General features: G+C 44.0%; 1 protein-coding gene and 1 long non-coding RNA gene across 3 annotated transcripts in view; one reads left to right on the plus strand and one right to left on the minus strand.

Moving 5' to 3' along the window:
• Nucleotides 1-22,694, plus strand: part of LOC137371932 (uncharacterized) — a 93,149-nt gene that overhangs the window by 58,270 nt on the left and 12,185 nt on the right. The gene's annotated exons all lie outside the window — the stretch shown is intronic.
• LOC137371930 (histamine N-methyltransferase-like) overlaps nucleotides 1-22,694 on the minus strand; it is a 64,952-nt gene that overhangs the window by 18,835 nt on the left and 23,423 nt on the right. The window contains exons 5-6 of one of the 2 annotated variants that reach the window (XM_068035026.1): nucleotides 18,372-18,465; nucleotides 12,912-16,169 (exon numbers count right to left, since the gene is read on the minus strand). In XM_068035026.1, coding sequence (XP_067891127.1) covers nucleotides 15,829-16,169; nucleotides 18,372-18,465 — 435 coding nt within the window. In that variant the 3' untranslated portion in view covers nucleotides 12,912-15,828. Of the gene's footprint in view, nucleotides 1-12,911; nucleotides 16,170-18,371; nucleotides 18,466-22,694 lie in introns of those variants that run through there. The other variant, XM_068035027.1, reaches the window with a different exon arrangement.

The raw sequence follows: 22,694 nt of genomic DNA on the forward strand, positions 1-22,694 counted from the left end.
TTGTAGTTGTACAACAGCACCTGCAAGCACTAGGTAGCAGCCAACAGTATCAGCACAATAACCAGGTCAAAAAGATCAAGCAAATTCTGTGGTAAGTGTAGTTGGTCTCACTCATTACAAAGTTGTACTGCATTTATAGACCTATGAAAGGCGTGCATTACAAAAGGACACTGGGCCCGCTTATGCAAGAATTCTGACTCTAAAGACATAGCCAGAAGTCATGTCCCGCTGTGACATGCCGGCCGCTGGCCAAAACATCCATGCCGTCAGATCTCCGTTCAGAGATCTGAGGTGTGACGCTGGTGGGGAGAGGGGAGGAGTGAAATTTTCAGACCAGGAGTGGGGGTGGGGGGAAGCGGGGAAAACTCTTTTGATTGGTGGGGGGATGGTGGGAAGGGATTGAGGGTTCAAGTTATTAAAGGTCGGCGGGGAAAAGGTTGGGATCTGAATAACAGTTTTTTGGCAGGTAATGGGCAACTGATGAATTGATTATTCCTTGGGAATGTGGGTCAGGGGAGTGAAAGTGTTATTAAATGTATAACTTTAGTCTTCAACATTCTTTAGCTTTAAAAATTTGAATGCTGCTGAACGACTTGAAGCCCTTTAAATATGGGACCTGAACGGTGGTGCCGGACACCATTGCCCTAGATGGAGTGGCTGCTCCCCCTACGTCACCAGGGGAGAGCGTTCTGCCCCCTCCATTTAAATGAGCTGCCGTGTGAAATATCATGGGGGCTCAGCGGTGGACAAGTTGCTGACAAATCTCCAAAGGACGGGAACCCGCCCGCAGACTCTGAACAGCATCAAATGGTGCAGCCTGGAAACCCAGCAACAGCACAACTATGCAACGCCTTCAATTCTGCTCTCTAGAGAACCGCCAGCACCATAACAAGCCAAAACAGACAGGTACCTCCATGAAGACAAGACCTCCTCCCCAACAAGTCCTCGACCTTGAGTCTTCAGACAAAGAGGATGAGGAGAGGCAAAGGGCATGCAATTTCCTGAAGAGGCAGAGGAGTTGAAGCATTGTCTGTTGGTTCTTCGAGATGATTGCTGGAAATTTCCAAGAATGACAAGGCCTCAAATGTGGTCATCTTGAGAAAAGCAACAAAGCAGGCTGAAAGCAGAGCAACAGAAACTGAATGCAGAAAGAGAGAAACCTCAGAAAAAACAGCAACAGCAGAGATGCAAATTCTCTGAGCAAGAGTTGTCAAACCACCAAAACGATATATGGACTCGATACGAGTAAATTTTATAATCTATATCCCGTCTAACTAGTTTTGATGTTATCTGATGTTATGTGCTTTTACTTTTAGCATACAAGACTTATCTTAGGAAAGAAGGGGGATGTTGTATGATTTCCTTTAAGAGTGATGTCCTTTTAAGATCTTAGTATGCTCATGAGCTAAGTGCCAAGACATAGTCATGTGACTCAGAGCCAGAGTCTCTCTGTAACTGTAACACCTAGAGGAAGGTTCTGTAAATAGTTAGCTCTGTTCTGTTTATTAATAGTTCGTTGTAATAAACCTATTTGAGATCTTCAACCAACCGCACTCCACACATCTTATTTATGTTGCATCAGACAACATAAAAGAACTCATGGAATGGCTGCAGTTCACTACAACCACAATCTTTTAACTCGGAGCAAGACAGTTACCAAATATCGCAAGCCAATGTGTAAATAACAGAAAATCATTTATAACTAAATAAACGTAGGTTTAAACATAGATTTCTACCAATTAGTTAAGAGATTACATAGCTCCTAGTTCTATCAAATTCCTCAGTTTTGAACAGGTCCTTAAATTTGCTGAAAGAGACGGTAATATTATTTTTAATCAAAATTTGTGGTTGAGACTTGCGATGCTATCCAACCCAGGTGTATCTATAATTGAAATAAAATACAGGAAGCTGTGCTGTAAATAGGTGTACAGTAAACAGACAACCTGACCAGCATGAATTGCAAAGTCAAAAGGGTTCTGAACTAACACTGTATCTCCTGACAAGGCAGACTGATGGCGCATGTCATCCGAAGTGCATCCAACACTTGCCAACTTGCCAGCAGTAATCCGCGCATGCATGTGTTGATGTCATCATGCACTTGACCTCACCACGTGCTGACAAAAGCAGGGAAGTTATGTTGAACCTTTATAAAGCTCTGGTTAGGCCCCAACTGGAGTATTGCGGACAGTTCTGGTCACCACACTTTAGGAAGGATGTGAGGGTCCTTGAGATGGTGCAGAGGAAATTTACCAGAATGGTTCCAGGGATGAGGGATTTTAGTTACAAGGTTAGGTTGGAAAAGCTGGGTTTGTTCTCCTTCGAACAAAGGAGATTGATGGGAAATTTAATAGAGGTGTATAAGATTATGATGGGTTTAGATAAGTTAGACAAGGAAAAACTGTTACCATTAACTAATGATACAAGAACTAAGAAACACAAATTGAAGGTTTTGGGCAAGAGATGCGGGTGAATATAAGAAAGAATGTTTTTATGCAGCTGGTGATAATGTCCTGGAACTGTTGCACACAAGGATGGTGGAAGAGGAGACAATCAATGACTTGAAAAGGAAATTGGACAGCCACTTGAAGGAAATAAACTTGTAGGGCTTGAGTGGGGGAGTGGGACTGACTGGAAAGCACCGTGGAGAACTGGCATGGACTTGTTGGGCTGAATGTCCTCCTTCTGTGCTGTAAATGACTCTATGACTGTAGGATAACTAAGGAAAGAGTAGGGCCTATTAGAGACCAAAATGGGAACCTGTGTGGAGTCGGAAAACGATGGTATGTTGATTAATTAATACTTTGTGTCTGTCTTCACAGAAGACGGGGACAATGGAGACACTGTAGTTAAGGAAGAGGCGTGTGAAATATCAGATGGTATAAACATGGTGAGAGAAGAATTATTAAGGGATTAAGCATCTTTGAAAGTAGCTAAATCGTCAGGACCAGATAAAATGTATCCAATGCTGCTAAAATAAACAAGGGAGGAAATAGTAGATGTTCTTATCATCGCTTTCTTTGTAAAGGGAAAGTCGTGTCTGACTGACCTGATTGAAATTTTTGAGGAAGCAGCAAAGAGGGTCGATGAGGGTAGCGCGTTATTTAGTCTATAGGGGAGGCGGTAGCGTAATGGTGTTGTCACTAGACTAGTAATCCAGAGCCCGGGCTAATGCTCTGAGGACATGAGTTCGAATCCCACGGCGGCAGATGGTGAAATTTGAATTCAATTAATAAATCTGGAATTAAAAGCTAGTTTAAGGTGACCATGAAACCATTGTTGGTTGTTGTAAAAACACATCTAGTTCACTAATGTCCTTTAAGGAAGGAAATCTGCCATCCTTATGTGGTCTGAACTACATGTGAATACAGACCCACAGCAATGTGGTTGACTCTTAAAATGCCCTCTGAAATGGCCAAACAAGCCACTCAGTTCAAGGGCAATTAGGGATGGGCAATAAATGCTGGCCCAGCCAGCGACGCCTGCATCCCACAAAACAAATTTAAAAAACTATGTGGATTTTAGCAAGGCTTTTGACAAGGTCCGATATGACAGACCAGTCAGAAAAGTAAAGGCCAGTGAGAGCCAAGGGAAACAGGCAAAGTGGATCTAAAATTGGCTCAGTGCTAAAAAGCAAAGGGTAATGGTCGATGGGTGGTTTTGTGTCTGAAGAACAGTTTCCAGTGAGGTTCCTCAGATCTCAGTATTAAGTCCCTTGCTTGGTGGGTATATATCAATATTTAGACTTAATTATAGGGGGCATGAGTAAGAAGTTTGCAGATGATGCAAAAATTGGTCGTGTGCTTGATCGTGAAGAAGAAAGCTGCAGACTGCAAGAAGATGTCAATGGACTTGCTCATGTGGGCAACAAAGTGGCAAACAATCTGGGGAAGTGTGAGGTAATACAATTGGAGAGGGCCAACAAGGCAAGGGAATACACAATAAATGGTAGGATACTGAGAAATGAAGAGGAACAGAGGGGCCTTGGATTGGAGGTCAACACATCCCTGAAGGTAACAGCACAGGTAGATAAATGGTTAAGAAAGCATACGGAATACTTTCTTTTATTGGCTGAGGCATAGAATATAAGAGCAGGGTGGTTATGCTAGAACTATATAAAACACTAGTCTTCTTCTTCTTCTTTGGCCTCCTTATCTCGAGAGACAATGGGTAAGTGCCTGGAGGTGGTCAGTGGTTTGTGAAGCAGCGCCTGGAGTGGCTATAAAGGCCAGTTCTAGAGTGACAGGCTCTTCCACAGGTGCTGCAGAGAAATTTGTTTGTCGGGGCTGTTCCACAGTTGGCTCTCCCCTTGCGCCTCTGTCTTTTTTCCTGCCAACTACTAAGTCTCTTCGCCTCGCCACACTTTAGCCCCGCCTTTATGGCTTCCCACCAGCTCTGGCGATCACTGGCAACTGACTCCCACGACTTGTGATCAATGTCACAGGATTTCATGTCGCGTTTGCAGACGTCTTTAAAGCGGAGACGTGGACGGCTGGTGGGTCTGATACCAGTGGCGAGCTCGCTGTACAATGTGTCTTTGGGGATCCTGCCATCTTCCATGCAGCTCACATGGACAAGCCATCTCAAGTGCCGCTGACTCAGTAGTGTGTATAAGCTGGGGATGTTGGCCGCCTCGAGGACTTCTGTGTTGGAGATATGGTCCTGCCACCTGATGCCAAGTATTCTCTGGAGGCAGCGAAGATGGAATGAATTGAGACGTCGCTCTTGGCTGACATATGCGATCCAGGCCTTGCTGCCATAGAGCAAGGTACTGAGGACACAGGCCTGATACACTCGGACTTTTGTGTTCCGTGTCAGTGCGCCATTTTCCCACACTCTCTTGGCCAGTCTGGACATAGCAGTGGAAGCCTTTCCCATGCGCTTGTTGATTTCTGCATCTAGAGACAGGTTACTGGTGATAGTTGAGCCTAGGTAGGTGATCTCTTGAACCACTTCCAGAGCTTGGTCGCCAATATTGATGGATGGAGCATTTCTGACGTCCTGCCCCATGATGTTCGTTTTCTTGAGGCTGACGGTTAGGCCAAATTCATTGCAGGCAGCCGCAAACCTGTCGATGAGACTCTGCAGGCACTCTTCAGTGTGAGATGTTAAAGCAGCATCGTCAGCAAAGAGGAGTTCCCTGATGAGGACTTCCCGTACTTTGAACTTCGCTCTTAGATGGGCAAGGTTGAACAACCTGCCCCCTGATCTTGTTTGGAGGAAAATTCCTTCTTCAGAGGATTTGAACGCATGTGAAAGCAGCAGGGAGAAGAAAATCCCAATAAGTGTGGGTGCGAGAACACAGCCCTGTTTCACGCCACTCAGGATAGGAAAGGGATCTGATGAGGAGCCACCATGTTGAGTTGTGCCTTTCATATTGTCATGGAATGAGGTGATGATACTTAGTAGCTTTGGTGGGCATCCAATCTTTTCTAGTAGTCTGAACAGACCACGTCTGCTGACGAGGTCAAAGGCTTTGGTGAGATCAATGAAAGCAATGTAGAGGGGCATCTGTTGTTCACGGCATTTCTCCTGTATCTGACGAAGGGAGAACAGCATGTCAACGGTCGATCTCTCTGCACGAAAGCCACACTGTGTCTCAGGGTAGACGCGCTCGGCCAGCTTCTGGAGCCTGTTCAGAGCGACTTGAGCAAAGACTTTCCCCACTATGCTGAGCAGGGAGATTCCACGGTAGTTGTTGCAGTCACGGCGGTCACCTTTGTTTTTAGAGGGTGATGATATTGGCATCGCGCATGTTGCAGCAGCTTTTTCGGAAGCAGAGATAGTGCGAGCCAGTTATCAGCTGGGACGGTCAGTTTCAGCTTAAAGTAAATTATCTTTTGTTTCGGCGGACCAGGGGACTGCTGGGTAAATAAAAACCTATATATTTGGGCAGTGGCTGAACCCGAGACACTACACGTGTCGTGTCTCCGACCCGCCCTCCTCCTCCAACCAAAAAAAAAGACTCTGGTGTGTTGATAATGTAAGCTTTTTTATTTCTTCTGTATCGTGTGATTGGTTAAAAATTTACTTTCTTTTTTTACTTTCTTTTTTTGATTTATCTATTAATTGGTTATTTGAAAAAGAACATAGCAGAGAAGTATCAGAAAGTATTTAACTCATAAATTTATATAAAGTAATAAAGTAATTAACTAAGTAGAGATGGCTGGCCAGGTGATGTGCTGTAGCTGTATGATGTGGGAGCTTGCTGACCCCATTGTGAACGGCAGAGACCACATCTGCAGCAAGTGTTGGTTGCTGGAAGAACTCCGGCTCAGAGTTGATGATCTGGAATCTGAGCTTCAAACACTGTGGCACATCCGGGAGGGGGAGAGTTACCTGGACGTTTTGTTTCAGGAGGCAGTCACACCTGGTAGGTTGAGTAATTCAAATTCAGTTAGTGATCAGGGACAACAGGGTGTGATTGCAAGTGAGGCAGGTAGGGGGATCCTGAGTTCAGGAGTGAAGGAGCCTCAGCCTTTGACCTTATCCAACAGGTACGAGATACTTGCTCCCTGTGTGGATGAGGAAAAGGGCTGCGGGGAGGATGAGCCAACTGACCATGGCACCATGGTGCAGAAGGCCATTCAAGAGGGGGGAGCAAAAAGACAAGTGGTAGTTATAGGGGATTCTATAATTAGGGGGATAGATAGTATCCTTTGCAAGCCGGATCAGGAGTCCCGCATGGTGTGTTGCCTGCCCGGTGCCAGGGTGCAGGACATCTCTGACCGGCTTGAAAGGATATTGGTGCAGGAGGGGGAGGATCCAGTTGTTGCGGTCCACGTTGGGACTAACAACATAGGCAAGGCTAGGATGGAGGACCTGTTTGGGGATTATAAAGCACCAGGAACGAAATTAAGGAACAGGTCCTCGAGGGTCATAATCTCTGGATTACTGCCCGAGCCACGTGCAAATTGGCTTAGGGATAAGAATATTAGGGAAGTAAACACTTGGCTAAGGGAGTGGTGTGGGAAAGAGGGGTTCCATTTCATGGGGCATTGGCATCAGTTTTGGAACCGGGGGGGATCTGTACCGATGGGACAGTCTCCACCTGAACCGATCTGGAACCAGTGTTCTAGCGAAACAGATAAATAGGGTGGTCTCTAGTACTTTAAACTAGTGAGTCAGGGGGAAGGGAAAGGGAAAACGACAGGGAGTATGATGGTAAATGAAAAGGTAAGCAGCAGGTTAACATGTGTGCAGGAGGGTTTAAGTTCAAGGCAGACTATGAAAGAAGCAGAAAGGAAGGACAACTCGGGAGTTATTATTAGAGATGTTGGGAATCATGAGGGTAAGAAAGCTAGCATAAAGGCACTTTACCTGAATGCTCGTAGCATTCGTAACAAGGTTGATGAGTTAACGGCACAAATCATCGCGAATGAATATGATTTGGTAGCCATTACAGAGACATGGTTACAGGTTGGTCACGACTGGGAGTTAAATATCCAGGGGGACCAGACTATTCGGAAGGACAGACAGGAAGGTAAGGGAGGTGGTGTAGCTCTGATATTCAAGGAAGACATCAGGGCGCTGCTGAGAGATGATATAGGTTCTATGGAGAATGAGGTTGAATCCATTTGGGTGGAAATTAGAAACTCGAAGAAGGAAAAGTCATTGATAGGCGTAGTCTATAGGCCACCAAATAATAACATCACATTGGGGCGGGCAATAAACAAAGAAATAACTAATGCCTGTAAAAATGGTACGGCAATTATCATGAGGGATTTTAATCTACATGTAGATTGGTCGAACCAGCTCAGTCAGGGTAGCCTTGAGGAGGAGTTCGTTGAGTGTATCCATGATAGTTTTCTTGAACAGTATGTAATGGAACCGACGAGGGAGCAAGCTATCCTAGATCTAGTCCTGTGTAATGAGACAGGAATAATTAATGACCTCATGGTTAGGGATCTTCTTGGAAGGAGTGATCACAGTATGGCTGAATTTAGAATACAGATGGAGAGTGTGAAGATAAAATCCAATACCAGGGTCCTGCGCTTGAACAAGGGGGACTACAATAGAATGAGGGAGGACTTGGCTAAAGTAGACTGGAAACAAAGATTTTATGGTGGGACAGTTGACGAACAGTGGAGGACTTTCAAAGCAATTTTTCAAAGTGCTCAGCAAAAGTATATTCCAGTGAAAAGGAAGGACTGGAAGAAAAGGGGTAATCTGCCATGGGTGTCTAAGGAAATAAGGGAGGCTATCAAATTGAAAGAGAAGGCATACAAAGTGGCCAAAAACAGCATGAAACTAGAAGATTGGGAAAACTTTAAAGGTCAACAGAAAGCCACAAAAAGAGCTATAAAGAAAAGTAAGATAGAACATGAGAAAAAACTAGCACAGAATATAAAGACAGTTAGCAAAAGTTTCTATAAATATATAAAACAAAAAAGAGTGGCTAAAGTAAACGTTGGTCCTTTAGAGGATGAGAAGGGGAATTTAGTTATGGGATATGATGAAATGGCCGAGGCATTGAACAGGTATTTTGTATCGGTCTTCACAGTGGAGGACATTAATAACATGCCAGTAGTGGCGCAGTGGTTAGCACCGCAGCCTCACAGCTCCAGGGACCCGGGTTCGATTCCAGGTACTGCCTGTGTGGAGTTTGCAAGTTCTCCCTGTGTCTGCGTGGGTTTTCTCCGGGTGCTCCGGTTTCCTCCCACAAGCCAAAAGACTTGCAGGTTGATAGGTAAATTGACCATTATAAATTGTCACTAGTATAGGTAGGTGGTAGGGAAATATAGGGACAGGTGGGGATGTTTGGTAGGAATATGGGATTAGTGTAGGATTAGTATAAATGGGTGGTTGATGTTCGGCACAGACTCGGTGGGCCGAAGGGCCTGTTTCAGTGCTGTATCTCTAATCTAATCTAATCTAAATCTAATTGACAAAGAGACGAACGTAGGTGAGGACCTGAAAACAATCATTATTATGGAAGAGGTAGTGTTGGGCAAGCTAATGGAGCTAAGGATTGATAAGTCTCCTGGCCCTGATGGAATGCATCCCAGGGTACTAAAAGAGATGGCGGGAGAAATAGCAGGTGCACTGGCGGTAATTTTCCAAAATTCGCTGGACTCTGGGGTAGTCCCAGCAGATTGGAAAACAGCAGATGTGACGCCACTGTTTAAAAAGGGAGGTAGACAAAAGATGGGGAATTATAGACCGGTTAGCTTAACCTCTGTAGTGGGGAAGATGCTTGAGTCTATTATCAAGAAAGAAATAGCAGGGCATCTCGATAGAAATTGTCCCGTTGGGCAGACGCAGCATGGGTTCATGAAGGGCAGGTCATGCTTGACAAATCTTTTGGAATTCTATGATGACATTACGAGCAAGGTGGACAATGGGGACCCAGTGGATGTGGTGTACCTAGATTTCCAAAAGGCCTTCGACAAGGTGCCGCACAAGAGGCTGCTGCATAAGATAAGGATGCATGGCGTTAGGGGTAAAGTATTAGCATGGATAGAGGATTGGTTGACTAACAGGAAGCAGAGAGTGGGGATAAATGAGTGCTATTCTGGTTGGCAATCAGTCACTAGTGGTGTGCCTCAGGGATCGGTGTTGGGACCGCAATTATTTACAATTTATATAGATGATTTGGAGTTGGGGACCACGTGTAGGGTGTCAAAGTTTGCAGCTGACACTAAGATGAGTGGCAGAGCAAAGTGTGTAGATGACTGTGAAACTTTGCAGAGGAACATAGATACATTGAGTGAGTGGGCAAAGGTCTGGCAGATGGAATACAATGTTAATAAATGTGAAGTCATTCATTACGGTAGGAGTAACAACAGTAAAAAGGATTATTACTTGAATGGTAAAAAGTTGCAGCATGCTGCTAATACAGAGGGATCTAGGTGTCCTTGTGCATGAATCGCAGAAGGTTGGTCTGCAGGTACAGCAAGTAATTAGCAAGGCAAATGGAATTTTGTCCTTCATTGCTAAAGGGATTGAGTTTAAAAGCAGAGAGGTTATGTTGCAGCTGTATAAGGTACTGGTGAGGCCGCACCTGGAGTACTGTGTGCAGTTTTGGTCTCCTTACTTGAGAAAGGATGTACTGGCACTGGAGAGGGTGCAAAGGAGGTTCACTAGGTTGATTCCGGAGTTGAGAGGGTTGGCTTATGAGGAGAGACTGAGTAGATTGGGATTATATTCATTGGAATTCAGAAGAATGAGGGGGGATCTTATAGAAACATATAAAATTATGAAGGGAATAGATAAGATACAAGTGGAGAGGATGTTTCCACTGGCAGGTGAAGCTAGGACAAGAGGGCATAGCCTCAAGATTAGAGGGAGCAGATTTAGGACTGAATTAAGAAGGAGCTTCTTCACCCAGAGGGTTGGTAATCTATGGAATTCCTTGCCCAGTGAAGTAGTTGACGCTTCTTCAGTAAACGTTTTTAAAGCTAAGGTAGATATCTTTTTGAACAATAAAGGAATTAAGGGATACGGTGAGAGCGCGGGTAAGTGGATCTGAGTCCACGAAAAGATCAGCCATGATCTTATTGAATGGCGGAGCATACTTGAGGGGCCGGATGGCCTACTCCTGCTTCTAGTTCTTATGATCTTATGTCCTGGGGTACTGCTCCCTCGTCTCAGCACAGGCATAGCAGTTCATGTAGTGCTGAGAGTATAGCGGGCTTGGCACTCTTGATTATTTCAGGGGTAATGCTGTCCTTCCCAGGGGCATTTCCGCTGGCTAGAGAATCAATGGCATCACTGAGTTCCGATTTGGTTGGCTGTATGTCCAGCTCATCCATGACTGGTAGAGGCTGGGCTGCATTGAGGGCAGTCTCAGTGACAACATTCTCCCTGGAGTACAGTTCTAGGTAGTGCTCAACCCAGCGGTCCATTTGTTTGCGTTGGTCAGTGATTATGTCCCCTGATTTAGTTTGAGGGGGGCGATCTTCTTGATGGTTGGCCCAAGAGCTCTCTTAATGCCATCATACATTCCTCTGATGTTTCCGGTGTCTGAGGCCAGCTGAATATGACTGCATAGGTGTTGCCAGTAGTCATTTGCGCAGCGCCTGACTGTTCTTTGTGCAGTGCTTCTGGCTGCTTTAAGTCCTGCGGATGTTAAATCGCTGGGGGCTTTCTTGTAGTTCAACAGTGCAATGCGCTTAGCGGCTATGACAGGTTCCAGCTCTTCATTATGAGATTGAAACCAGTCTGCATTTCTCTTCGTACTTTTGCCGTAGGTGGTCAAAGCTGACTCATAGATGGCGTCTCTGATGTGGGCCCACTTGGTCTCAGCAGCCCCTGTGGGAGCATTTTGAAGGGCTGTTACAAGTGAATTTAGAAATTTTTGTAACAGCTGTGGGTGAGAAATTCTGCTCGTGTTGATGCGCGGGTGGCCCTTCTGCTTGGAATGATGCAACTTCTTTGGTCTGAGTCTAACCTTGCTGCACACCAGGGAGTGGTCGGTGTCGCAGTCAGCACTGTGGAAGCTGCGTGTGATTTGAACACTGTTTAAGGTGGCTCGCCTTGTGACAATGAGGTCTAGCTGGTGCCAACGACGCGATCTTGGGTGCCTCCATGAAACCTGATGACAGGGTTAAGTGTGAAAGAAAGAGTTGGTGATGCAGAGGTTATGATAGGTACACAACTCAAGCAGTCTCTGCCCGTTCTCATTCATCCTTCCAACGCCATAGCGCCCAAGGCAGGAGGGCCATGAGTCATGGTCAGCCCCAACCTTGGCATTAAAGTCCCCCAGCAGGAATAGGTGTTCGGTGTTGGGGATGCTGCTAATGATGTTATGGAGTTCCTCGTAGAACTGATCTTTAGCTTCAGGTGGGGAGCAGGGTGTTGGAGCATAGATGCTGAGTAGGTGTACTGGACCAGAGGTGGTGAGCAGTCGGATGGACAGTATGCGTTCCGAGCCATATCATGGCTCTATCATGCTGAGCAAGGAGTTTCTGATGGCGAAGCCCACTCCATGCTGTCTTGGTTCTTCAGGATTCCTGCCCTGCCAGAAGAAGGTGTAGTGTTGCTCTGTCACAGCTAAGTACCGCGCACAGTTCCGGTCACTGAATTAGAGGAAGGATATGATCCTACGTGAGAAGGTACAAAGGAGATTGATGAGGCTGTTGCCAGGAATGGAAAATTTTAGCTATGAGAAGTGATTGGATAGGCTGGGTTTTTTTTCTTTGGAACAGAGGAGGTTGAGCAGGAATTTAATGGAGGTGTATAAAACAATGAATGGCCTAGATAGAGTGGATAGGAAGGACTTATATCCCTTAGCAGAGAGGTCAATAACCATGGGGTGTTGATTTAAAGTAATTGGCAGAAGGATTAGAGGACAGCTGAGCAGAAATACTTCCATCCACAGCATGGTGAGGGTCTGACCTCGTGAAAAGGTTTTAGAGACACAAACCCTCATCACATTTAAAGAACATTTGGATATGTATGTGAAGTGCCATAATTTACAGGGCTACAGACCAAGAGCTGGAAAGTAGCATTCGGCTGCAGAGCTATTTTTCAGCCGGCACAGACATAATGGGTTGAACGGCCTCCTCTATGCTGTAAATTTTCTATTTTCTACGGAAACAGGGCTACACCCTCCTGTCAACCTCCATGTCTAAAGCCTCCAGAGCCATGTCCATGAACCCCTCTCTCTGCCCTGATGCTCAATTTTCTCTGCTATCAAATACAGCCAGTCAGAGTACTAACAGTCAGCAGAAGCTTCCTTTCTGTCAATGTGGCCCCACTTTAAGCGGGACAGATAGCTTTTCAGAGCTGGAAGCTAGTTGGAACACATGCCACCCTCACACACTGTTCAAGCCTCTGCTGAGTGAGCAGTCAGCCACTCAGCTGCACACTACAATGATGCAAAGGAGGAGGCAGCAGAAAGTTTGCAAGCTGCCTGCTTCAACGGGATCAGGCATTCACATATCACGAATCGGGACACCCACACCCAAAAATTGTGTAAAGCAATTTTTATTGGTTAAGGTTAAGAATGAAGAAACAGGAAATTTTGCATTCATATTGCTGTGTATTATGTTCCATCTTGATAGTGTCAGAAAAGAGCACAACAACTCACAATCTTCAGTGTCGCTGCATTATTATTCCATGTTACTATGATCAAGGTTGGTGTTTCAGTTTTGGAGATGCAGTTCACACAGAGATGTAATTGAAATGTGAGTGCATCACTGCTGAATCTAATTATGATATATTGGATACTAGACTTACACCAAAGTATTTTGTTTGAGGGGCCACAAGATTAGCGTTTTTAAATGAAGTATTTTGGCTGGGGGGGTGGTTTCTACTGGTTGCAGGTGTATGCTTTGCAAAGACTGTGATACTTATGACATTCTACAAAGCAAATTGTTTTAATCAAAATCCTGTCAAAAATCAATTGCCAACAAACAAACTCTACACATAAAACAATTTGGATGTTTGTGCATATCACAAAACTCAGTCTAACAAGCAGCAGTGATTCAAAACTATTGGAAGTATGCTTTTCTCTGCTTACTTTACATAGGCATATCGAGACAATAAAACCAATATATAGTTATAAACTTACGCTACTCCACTTAAATGTTTATCATTTGGCAATTGAATGATAATCTTTTTGCAAAGACTTTTAGAGTTAAATAATAGCAAGTCACCCACCTAGCCAGAAAAAAATATTCTCCATCTGGCTAGTGAACCTCAAGCAAGGGCACAAAGATAGACCAGAATAATGTGTATTACAGTTCCAACTGATTCCTGAAAATGTTTCAAAACTATATGGAGTTAGGTGAGCTCTGATACTTTACATGCACATGCTCAGACAATAAAACAAATATATATCAGGTAGGGTGAAATGGTACAAAGTAATTCTGCTAGCCAGCAAATATATTCTCTGCCTATATATAGAACATTATGCAAAGTGCACAAGTCCATAGCAATGTATATTTCAGTTTTTGATCCTTGCATCAAAAATATCAGAGTAAATTAGCCTCTATCTTAGAATGCAGCTGGTAAGAAGGAGAAAAATGCCAGAAGTAAAAAGAGAACAAATAAATGCATTCTGCTGCAACAAGAAACCCTGCTACCAGTTTTTACATGAATCAAAATGAGCTTGCCATGAGGTGATTGTGGTATCGACACTAGGGGAATGAATGGTCATGTGTAAGATTCATAAAAATGATTCAATTACAGGAAGATATTTTTAAATCTCCAGCACTTTACCCATGCATTTTAATTTTTAATTGTGTAAAGAAATATTTTATAAGTTCAAGAGTAACAAAGAATAAAGAGAACAAAGAACAGTACAGCACAGGAACAGGCCATTTGGCCCTCCAAGCCTGCGCCAATCTTGATGACTGACTAAACTAACACCTTCTGCACTTCCGGGGACCGTATCCCTCTATTCCCATCCTATTCCTGTATTTGTCAAGATGCCTCTTAAACATCGCTATCGTACCTGCTACCACCTCCCCCGGCAGCAAGTTCCAGGCACTCACCACCCTCTGTGTAAAGAACTTGCCTCGCACATCCCCTGTAAACTTTGCTCCTCTCACCTTAAACCTATGTCCCCTAGTAACTGACTCTTCCACCCTGGCAAAAAGCTTCTGACTATCCACTCTGTCCATGCCACTCATAACTTTGTAAACCTCTATCATGTCGCTCCTCCACCTCCGTCATTCCAGTGAAAACAATCCGGGTTTATCCAACCTCTCCTCATAGCTAATGCTCTCTAGACCAGGCAACATCCTGGTAAACCTCTTCTGTACCCTTTCCAAAGCCTCCACGTCCTTCTGGTAGTGTGGCGACCAGAATTGCACACATATTGAATATACTGAATTAATTCAAAACATTGATACAAGCACAATCTAATAATTACTTGATCTTAACACCAATAAATCTGGAGCGAAAAGAAATAAGTATTAGTATTGCTGAAAATAAAGACATGTTGTCAAAGCTTTTCGTCTTGCAAGCATTATTACAAACCGCAAGAATACAAATGTAAAGGAAAACAATAACTTTATACTGTATAAGAGAGGGCTGATTGGTAGAGGCATTGTCATAGAGAATGCACTGGTTTATGGTGACTGACAGTTAACTGCCAAGCTTTGGTTGAAATTTAAACAGGGCAGCTTGACTCTTGATTGGTCAAGGCATTGTCCTGAGGAATAAATCAGCGAATGGCTGTCGCTTATTTTGTTCAGCTGAAACAGGCGCAGTGTGTACATGTTCTTTCTGTCTGCCAAGAACAGGGCCCTATGTATTAATATTTGTAGCTTCTAGTATGCACAAATGCGCTACATAGCGAGCCCAATTGGCAATCTTAAATTGGTTGTCCGTGTAATTCTTAGCACACTGAGGATTATTTAGCAAATGTTGTCCAATCGTGGAATCACATCTAATGTTGGGCACTGTACTTTGAGTTTTGCAAGCATGGGCTGTTTGGTCATGGCCTGTACCTTGCCCATTGCAATTTCAGATTGCCAGTAGGGCTTGCAGTGTGGCACGTACTGGAACCTATATAAGCTGGCTCATTCCTCAGGGCAATGCCTTAACCAATCAAACTGCCTGGTTTAAATTTCAAACAAAGCTTGGCAGTTAACTGTCAGTCACCTTAAACTGGTGCATTTTCCATGGCAACACCTCTACCAATCAGAGTTCACTTGCTAATCAATCACTACACTCTTCTCATACAGTATAAATTTGTTGTTTTCCCTTACATCAGTATTCTTGCAGATTGTCCTGATGAGTGCCAGATGAAAAGCTTCGACAACATGTCTCTATTTTCAACAATACTCAAGTTCTGTACCACCAAACGATTATTCAAATAAGTATTAAGTAAATTCTAAGCGAAGCTAGCTGGATAATGGCTGATTGATAGAAATCAAATCAACAGTCAACCACTATTGCCTGCAAATTACTGTTGAAAATAATTTTCCCATTTTCCTCTCTTGAGCACTGAGGCTGACGTAGGTATTGAAGAACCTCAGCCTTCAGATCTGCAGGAGCAGTTTTCATGAATTGCAATGTTTCTGTGAGGAAATCCATTAGCAGCTCCCCATTTTTATTTCCTTCAATGAAACACTCGGTGATATCCAAGTCAGAGGAAAGCTCGTAGATCCGATGCTTCATTCCCATTTCATCAAGCATTTTGCGGAAATCAGGGAAAAGACTATTGCTAGGAAACTGGGATGCAAATCTTTTCTGAAGTGAATGCCATCCACTGTTACCTGTTAATAATGATAATTGAAACATATTTATTTGATGGAAATGCTGATAATGCCAAAATTGTTATGTTAAGTATGATTCCTCTGTAAATTATTTCTTTATATCTTGATATTATTTTAAAAATATTTATGCTCCCTGGGAAAGAAGATACCCTCTTCTAACATATGTATGTCATGCTACTCAAAGCAACTTATTTCCTATATATATTTAATGGTTAGCATACATTAGGAAAGCATTTGTCAATTGGTGCATTGTTTCAATATTATTAATTTTGATTTGCTGAGTTTAAAAGGGACACACTGTTGTCTTTGTTTCTCCAAAGAAATAATAGAAAATTGCAACAGAGAAAACAAGTCTTTTTAAAAATTTGTTCTTGCGATGTAGTCATTTATTATCCATCCCTAACTGCCCTTGAGAAGGTGCGCCAGTGATGGAGGGAGTGACTTTATACAGTTGTGGATGGGGTGCCAATCAAGCGGGCTGCTTTGTCCTGGATGGTGTCGAGCTTCTTGAATGTTGTTGGAGCTGCACCCATCCAGGCAAGTGGAGAGTATTCCATCACACTTATATCTTGTGCCTTGTAGATGTTGGACAGGCATTGGAGAGAAAGGAGGTGAGTTACTCACTGCAGAATTCCCAGTCTGTGACCTGCTCTTTTAGCCACAGCATTCATATGGCTGGTCCAGTTAAATTTAAGGCCAACGATAACCCCCAGGATGCTGATGATTAGAAATTCAGTGATGGTTAGATTGTCTCTTGCTGGAGATGGTCATTGCCTGGTATTTGTGTGGCATGAATGTTATTTGCCACTTGTCAGCCCAAGCTTGAATGTTGTCCAGGTCTTGCTGCATGTGGACTTCATCAGTATCTGAGGAGTTGTGAATAGTACTGAACACTGTGCAATCATCAGTGAACATCCCCACTTCTTATGTTATGATGGAAGGAAGGTCATTGATGAAGCAGTTGAAGATTGTTGGGCCTAGGGCACTATCCTGAGGAATTCCTATAGTGGTGTCCTGGAGCTGAGGTGATTGGCTTCCAAAAACCACAACTACCTTGCCTTGTGCTAGGTATGAATCCATCCAGCCATTCAATCTATCAAGTGTTTCTTCCCACATCTAATTCTATTCCTTCACATTTCTCATACCTTTTTACATTCTCCTTTTTCAAACATTTAATTCCCATGGTCTGTGCAGCGCATTGCATGTTCTATATAAAGTAATTTTTTCGAAACTTCTGTTTTTTTGTGATTATCTTTAATATGTGGCTTCTTGTTACCATCTCGCTAATGGAAAAATTTAATCTCTATTTACTCTATTATAATATTGAAGACTTTTATCAGATCGTGACTTCTCAGCTCCAGTGAAAAAAGCACTAACTTCTGAAGTCTTGCTTGCTAACTGTAACCCATCATCAAAATCACCACCAGAAGAAATCTCTGCTCTACCGTTTCCATGGTTATTATATCCTCCGTATAACAGAATCCCCAAATCCACACAATATCCTGATTGTGATATAATTATGATTTTTGCTCAACTTCTACATTACCTCTGTGAATTAATTTTAACGTGGTGGCATTAGTGAGGCAGTGGGTATGGGTCGGGTGATGCTTGATGGAGGAAATCATGAGCTGCTGAAGGCACAAGGTTTTCTGACTGCTGTGAAAGACATCTTCCTCCACTCGGATTGACAGAGGCTGCTGTAGCAAACTGGGGAATGCATATGGCAAGAGGTGACAGATCATGTAACTTTCATGTAATCTTTGGCGCTACGCCTTCATACTCAATTACTCATTTAATGTTATCCTTACAACACCATCTACAAGTGCAGTTTCTTTAGACTCTTGAGGCCACTTACCACTTTTAATATTTAATCGATATCAATGACCAGACGTTTTAAGGCCAATCTCTAGAAGCTTTCAGTGATCATAGTTGCTCACATACAATGCTCAGCATTGACAGCTATTCTCCATTTTCTATTATTTAGTCAATTCATTATGTACCGTGCAATTGTTTTACTTTATTCCATGAGCTGCTTCGATAGACATAATCTGTTTTGCACACATACCAGATTGTACAGAACTAAATATTAGGAAGAAGTTGAAAAGCAAAGACAAAAAATATTATCATTTTCCCTGTAGAATTTCAGTTTGTTTAGGCACATCCTCAATGTTAGCATATCCGAAGCCCTTGACAATCACCTACCTGAAGCGTATATTATTAGAAGTTCGCCATTAGTTTCCAGAAGGCTGTGGAAGTACTTGATGGTATGATGCACACTTTCTACATAATACAATATCTAGACAAGAAAAAAACCCACTGAGAAATACAGATATATTCCCCTATAAACTACACCCTTATCTCAAAATTAGTTGTGCTACATGCCTCACAGGGCTGAATTTTATCAGCGGGTTGCTGGTCCCGGCAGCAGCACTGGAAGCGAGTGCCATCACCGTATGTTCTGTGTGCGGCCAGCCAACCTCGATCACATGGTGGACGGCCAATTAAAATAACCAAGATGTAGGGCCTGTCCTTTAGCAGGACAGGGGCGGGTTATTAGGCGTTGATGGCAGCATCAGCTGATGAAAATGTAGGTCCTGGCACCATCTTTAAAGAGCTGCCAGCCCTGCTTGTAACGCTGCCTTACACTGATGCAGTGAATCTGGAGTGCGACTGGAAGTCCTGGACACTCCCCCACCCACCACCACCTCTACTGCTTCTGTGGCTGCCGACAAACACCCCCCCTCCCCGCCCCCCCACAACTGCTGATAATACCCTTGCACCACTCCTCCCCCCTTTACTGCTGTTGTTACCCCCGGACCCCCCTATACAGCTGCTGATACTCCTGAACACCCCTCCCCCCCCTCCCCACTTTTACTGCTGCTGATAATCCTGGACCTTCCCTCTACTGCTGTTGATACACCTGGATGCCCACACTCCACCTCCCATGCACTGTCCGTGGAGAGACGATCTTGCCTTGGGACCTACCCATTGCCACTCTCCTCTGAAGATGCTGTAATGCCCGTCAGCGCCCACCATTACAAATAGCCCATCATTGGAGACTGAGCCCAGCCTTGCATCCAAGAATGCGCCCAGTCTTGCAGAAAGCCCAAAACTGCAGGCTGTCAATGGCTTCTGCTCCCCCGTCTCCATTGTTCATCATGGCTGCCTTCCACCGCCAGGTCTGGCCTTGGTCCTGCCACCTTGAAACAGCTGGGGATCTAAAGGCACGTGATCCACATGTGCCATTAACTGGATAAAATTCTGCCCACAGTGTCTAAAGACACTAGCCTTGAAATTTTGGTTAGGACCAAGGTGAAATCCTGGCAAGAATTTTGATTGGAGGACCAGAAGTTGGGGCAGAATCTGCTTCTGCCAGGATTACACTTTGTTTTCCCTATTTTGTCACTTTCCAATCATGGGAATTCTGGATGAATTTGCTGTTGCCCCAAACAACTACATCTGGGTGTGTTTTGTATACCATGGGAAATGCATCCAGTATACACTTGTGAGGCCACAGCAGAGAGTTGCTGTGTTCTGTTATAGCCTTTGGAAAGGCCCCAAATCTTAAGCCCAAGGTAATGAACCCCAGCAGGAATCAACTACCCCCACGCCACATCCCCTGAGAGGGCTAAAGATTTCATAGCTTTTTTCTCCTGTGGTTCCTTTCAGGCCTTCACTCTGTCACTGGAGAAGCTTGGCAATGCTCTGATAGTCCAGTCTTCTGTTGATCTGGGAATTGTTGGGACAATGAGGGTCAACAGTTTTAGTTACTTTGTTATGTGAAATAGCAGTTCATGCTACTACTAAATATTCTGGCCCCAAACTGCCTGTAGAGATTAGAGATGCTACATCAGTGGAAGAGTAATGGAAAAGACCCTAAGTCTGCCTGAGTACAAAACCCAGTCCCCATCCAAAATTGTTATAATGGTGCCATTTATGTATATATATGCAGGGCAGACAAACCACTCCAGTAAGGATACTTCAGCAGCACTTATCCTAATAGAGATAGAGAATGTTGGAAGGAATTATTCTGAGCTCCTGTGGACTTTCCATTTTTGCAGGAGGTCTGAGCCCTGGGTTGAGCCCTGCTAAATCCTTTATAAAAGTGCATAATGAGCAGGATTACCAAGAACAATCTGAAGCCACTGTGTTGAGTGAGTGCCGAGGCCACCATACCAATTTTGTATCTGGTCTCAGTCAAGCTGAAAGTCTCTCTTCGCTGTTTTTAGAGGTATTTATGGAGTGAAATGGGATGTTCCAGCAATCCCTGCCCTCCCATTGTCTTTTAGGTGTGGGTTACATAGAAACATAGAAAATTGGAGCAGGAGTAGGCCATTTGGCCCTTCGAGCCTGCTCCGCAATTCAGTATGATCATGGCTGATCATCCAACTCAGTAGCCTGTTCCCGCTTTTGCCCCATACTCTTTGATCCCTTTAGACCCAAGAACTATATCTAACTCCTTCTTGAAAACATTGAATGTTTTGGCCTCAACTGCTTTCTGTGGTAGCGAATTCCACAGGCTCACCACTCTCTGGATGAAGAAATTTCTCCTCATCTCTGTCCTGAAAGGTTTACCCCATATCCTTAGACTATGACCCCTGGTTCTGGACTCCTCCACCATCGGGAACATCCTTCTTACATCAACCCTGTCAAGTCCTGTTAGAATTTTATAGGTTTCTATGAGATCCCCCCTCACTCTTCTGAACTCCAGTGAATATAACCCTAACCGACTCAATCTCTCATTATATGTCAGTCTCGCTATCCCAGGAATCAGTCTGGTAAACCTTCGCTGCACTCCCTCTATAGCAAGAACATCCTTCCTCTGATAAGGAGACCAAAACTGCACACAATATTCCAGGTGTGGCCTCACCAAGGCCCTGTATAATTGCAGCAAGACATCCCTGCTTCTGTTCTCGAACCCTCTCGCTATGAAGGCCAACATAACATTTGCCTTTTTTACTGCCTGTTGCACCTGCATGCTTACCTTCACCGACTGGTGTACGAGAACACCCAGGTCTCGCTGCATATTCCCCTCTCTCAGTTTTAACCATTCAGATAATAATCTGCCTTCTGTTTTTTGCTACCAAAGTGGACAACCTCACATTTATCCACATTATACTGCATCTGCCATGCATTAGCCCACTCACTCAACTTGTCCAAATCACCCTGAAGCCTCTCTGCATCCTCCTCACAACTCACCCTCCCACCCAGTTTTGTGTCATCTGCAAATATGGAGATATTACATTTAGTTCCTTCATCTAAATCATTAATGTATATTGTAAATAGCTGGGGTCCTAGCACCAATCCCTGCAGTACTCAACTAGTCATTGCCTGCCATTTGGAAAAAGAGCCACTTATCCCTACTTTTTGTTTCCTGTCCGCCAACCAATTTTCTATCCATCGCAATACACTACCCCCAATCCCATGCACTTTAACTTTACATGCTAATGTCTTATGTGGGACTTTGGGAAAGCCTTCTGAAAGTCCAAATAAACCACATCCACTGGCTCCTCCTCATCAACTCTACTAGTTACATCCTCGAAGAATTCTAGTAGAATTGTCAAGCATTCGTTAACCCATGCTGACTCTGTCCGAATCTACCACTGTTCTCCAAGGGCTCTACGATAAAATCTTTGATAATGGACTCTAGAATTTTCCCCACTACCGCCGTCAGGCTGACTGGTCTATAATTCCCTGCTTTCTCTCTACCTCCCTTTTCAAATAGTGGGGTTACATTTGCTCCCCTCCAATCTGTAGGAACTGTTCCAGAGTCTATAGAATCTTGGAAGATGACCACCAATGCATCCACTATTTCTAGGGCCACTTCCTTAAGTACTCTGGGATGCAGAACATCAGGCCTTGAGGATTTATCAGCCTTCAATCCCATCAATTTCCCCAACACCATTTCTCTATGAATACTGATTTCTTTCAGTTCCTCTCTCTCACTAAGCCCTGTGTTCCCCAACATTTCTGGTATGATATTTGTGTCCTCCTTTGTGAAGACAGAACCAAAGTATGCATTTAGGGTTGGGACAGCAGCATGCACAACAAACAGTTGGATCTGAGGAAAATAATTGCAGCCGTTTGTAGGACTAGAGATTTAGTGGAAGGTCCCCCAATGCCATTATTTTCCATTGTCCACCCAGGACTGTTTGAAAACTCATGGTTAAATTGAGAAAAATGCACTCCATAATTGAGAAATTCGATTACAAGTGAACCATCTCAAAGAAACAACATCAATTGATGCTGCAGTCCATTGAAATCAACCTCTGCATCACCAATGCAGCAGTCCTTTCAAAGGCAGAGCTCCCGAGCGTGTTGGCACTAATCAAACAGAGGCAGCTTCGGTGGATTGGGCAAGTCTGCAGAATGGAAGACAGTCACATACACAAGGGTCTTCTGTATGGTGCGGTAGCGGGACCAGATGACCACTGGGGCACCCAAAGCTCCGCATCAAGGATGTTTGTAAGTTTGACATGAAGGCCCTAAATATCAACTATTGCATCTGGGAGTCACTAGCTGGTG

This window comes from Heterodontus francisci, chromosome 7, assembly GCF_036365525.1.
Source record: "Heterodontus francisci isolate sHetFra1 chromosome 7, sHetFra1.hap1, whole genome shotgun sequence".
NCBI lineage: Eukaryota > Metazoa > Chordata > Chondrichthyes > Heterodontiformes > Heterodontidae > Heterodontus > Heterodontus francisci.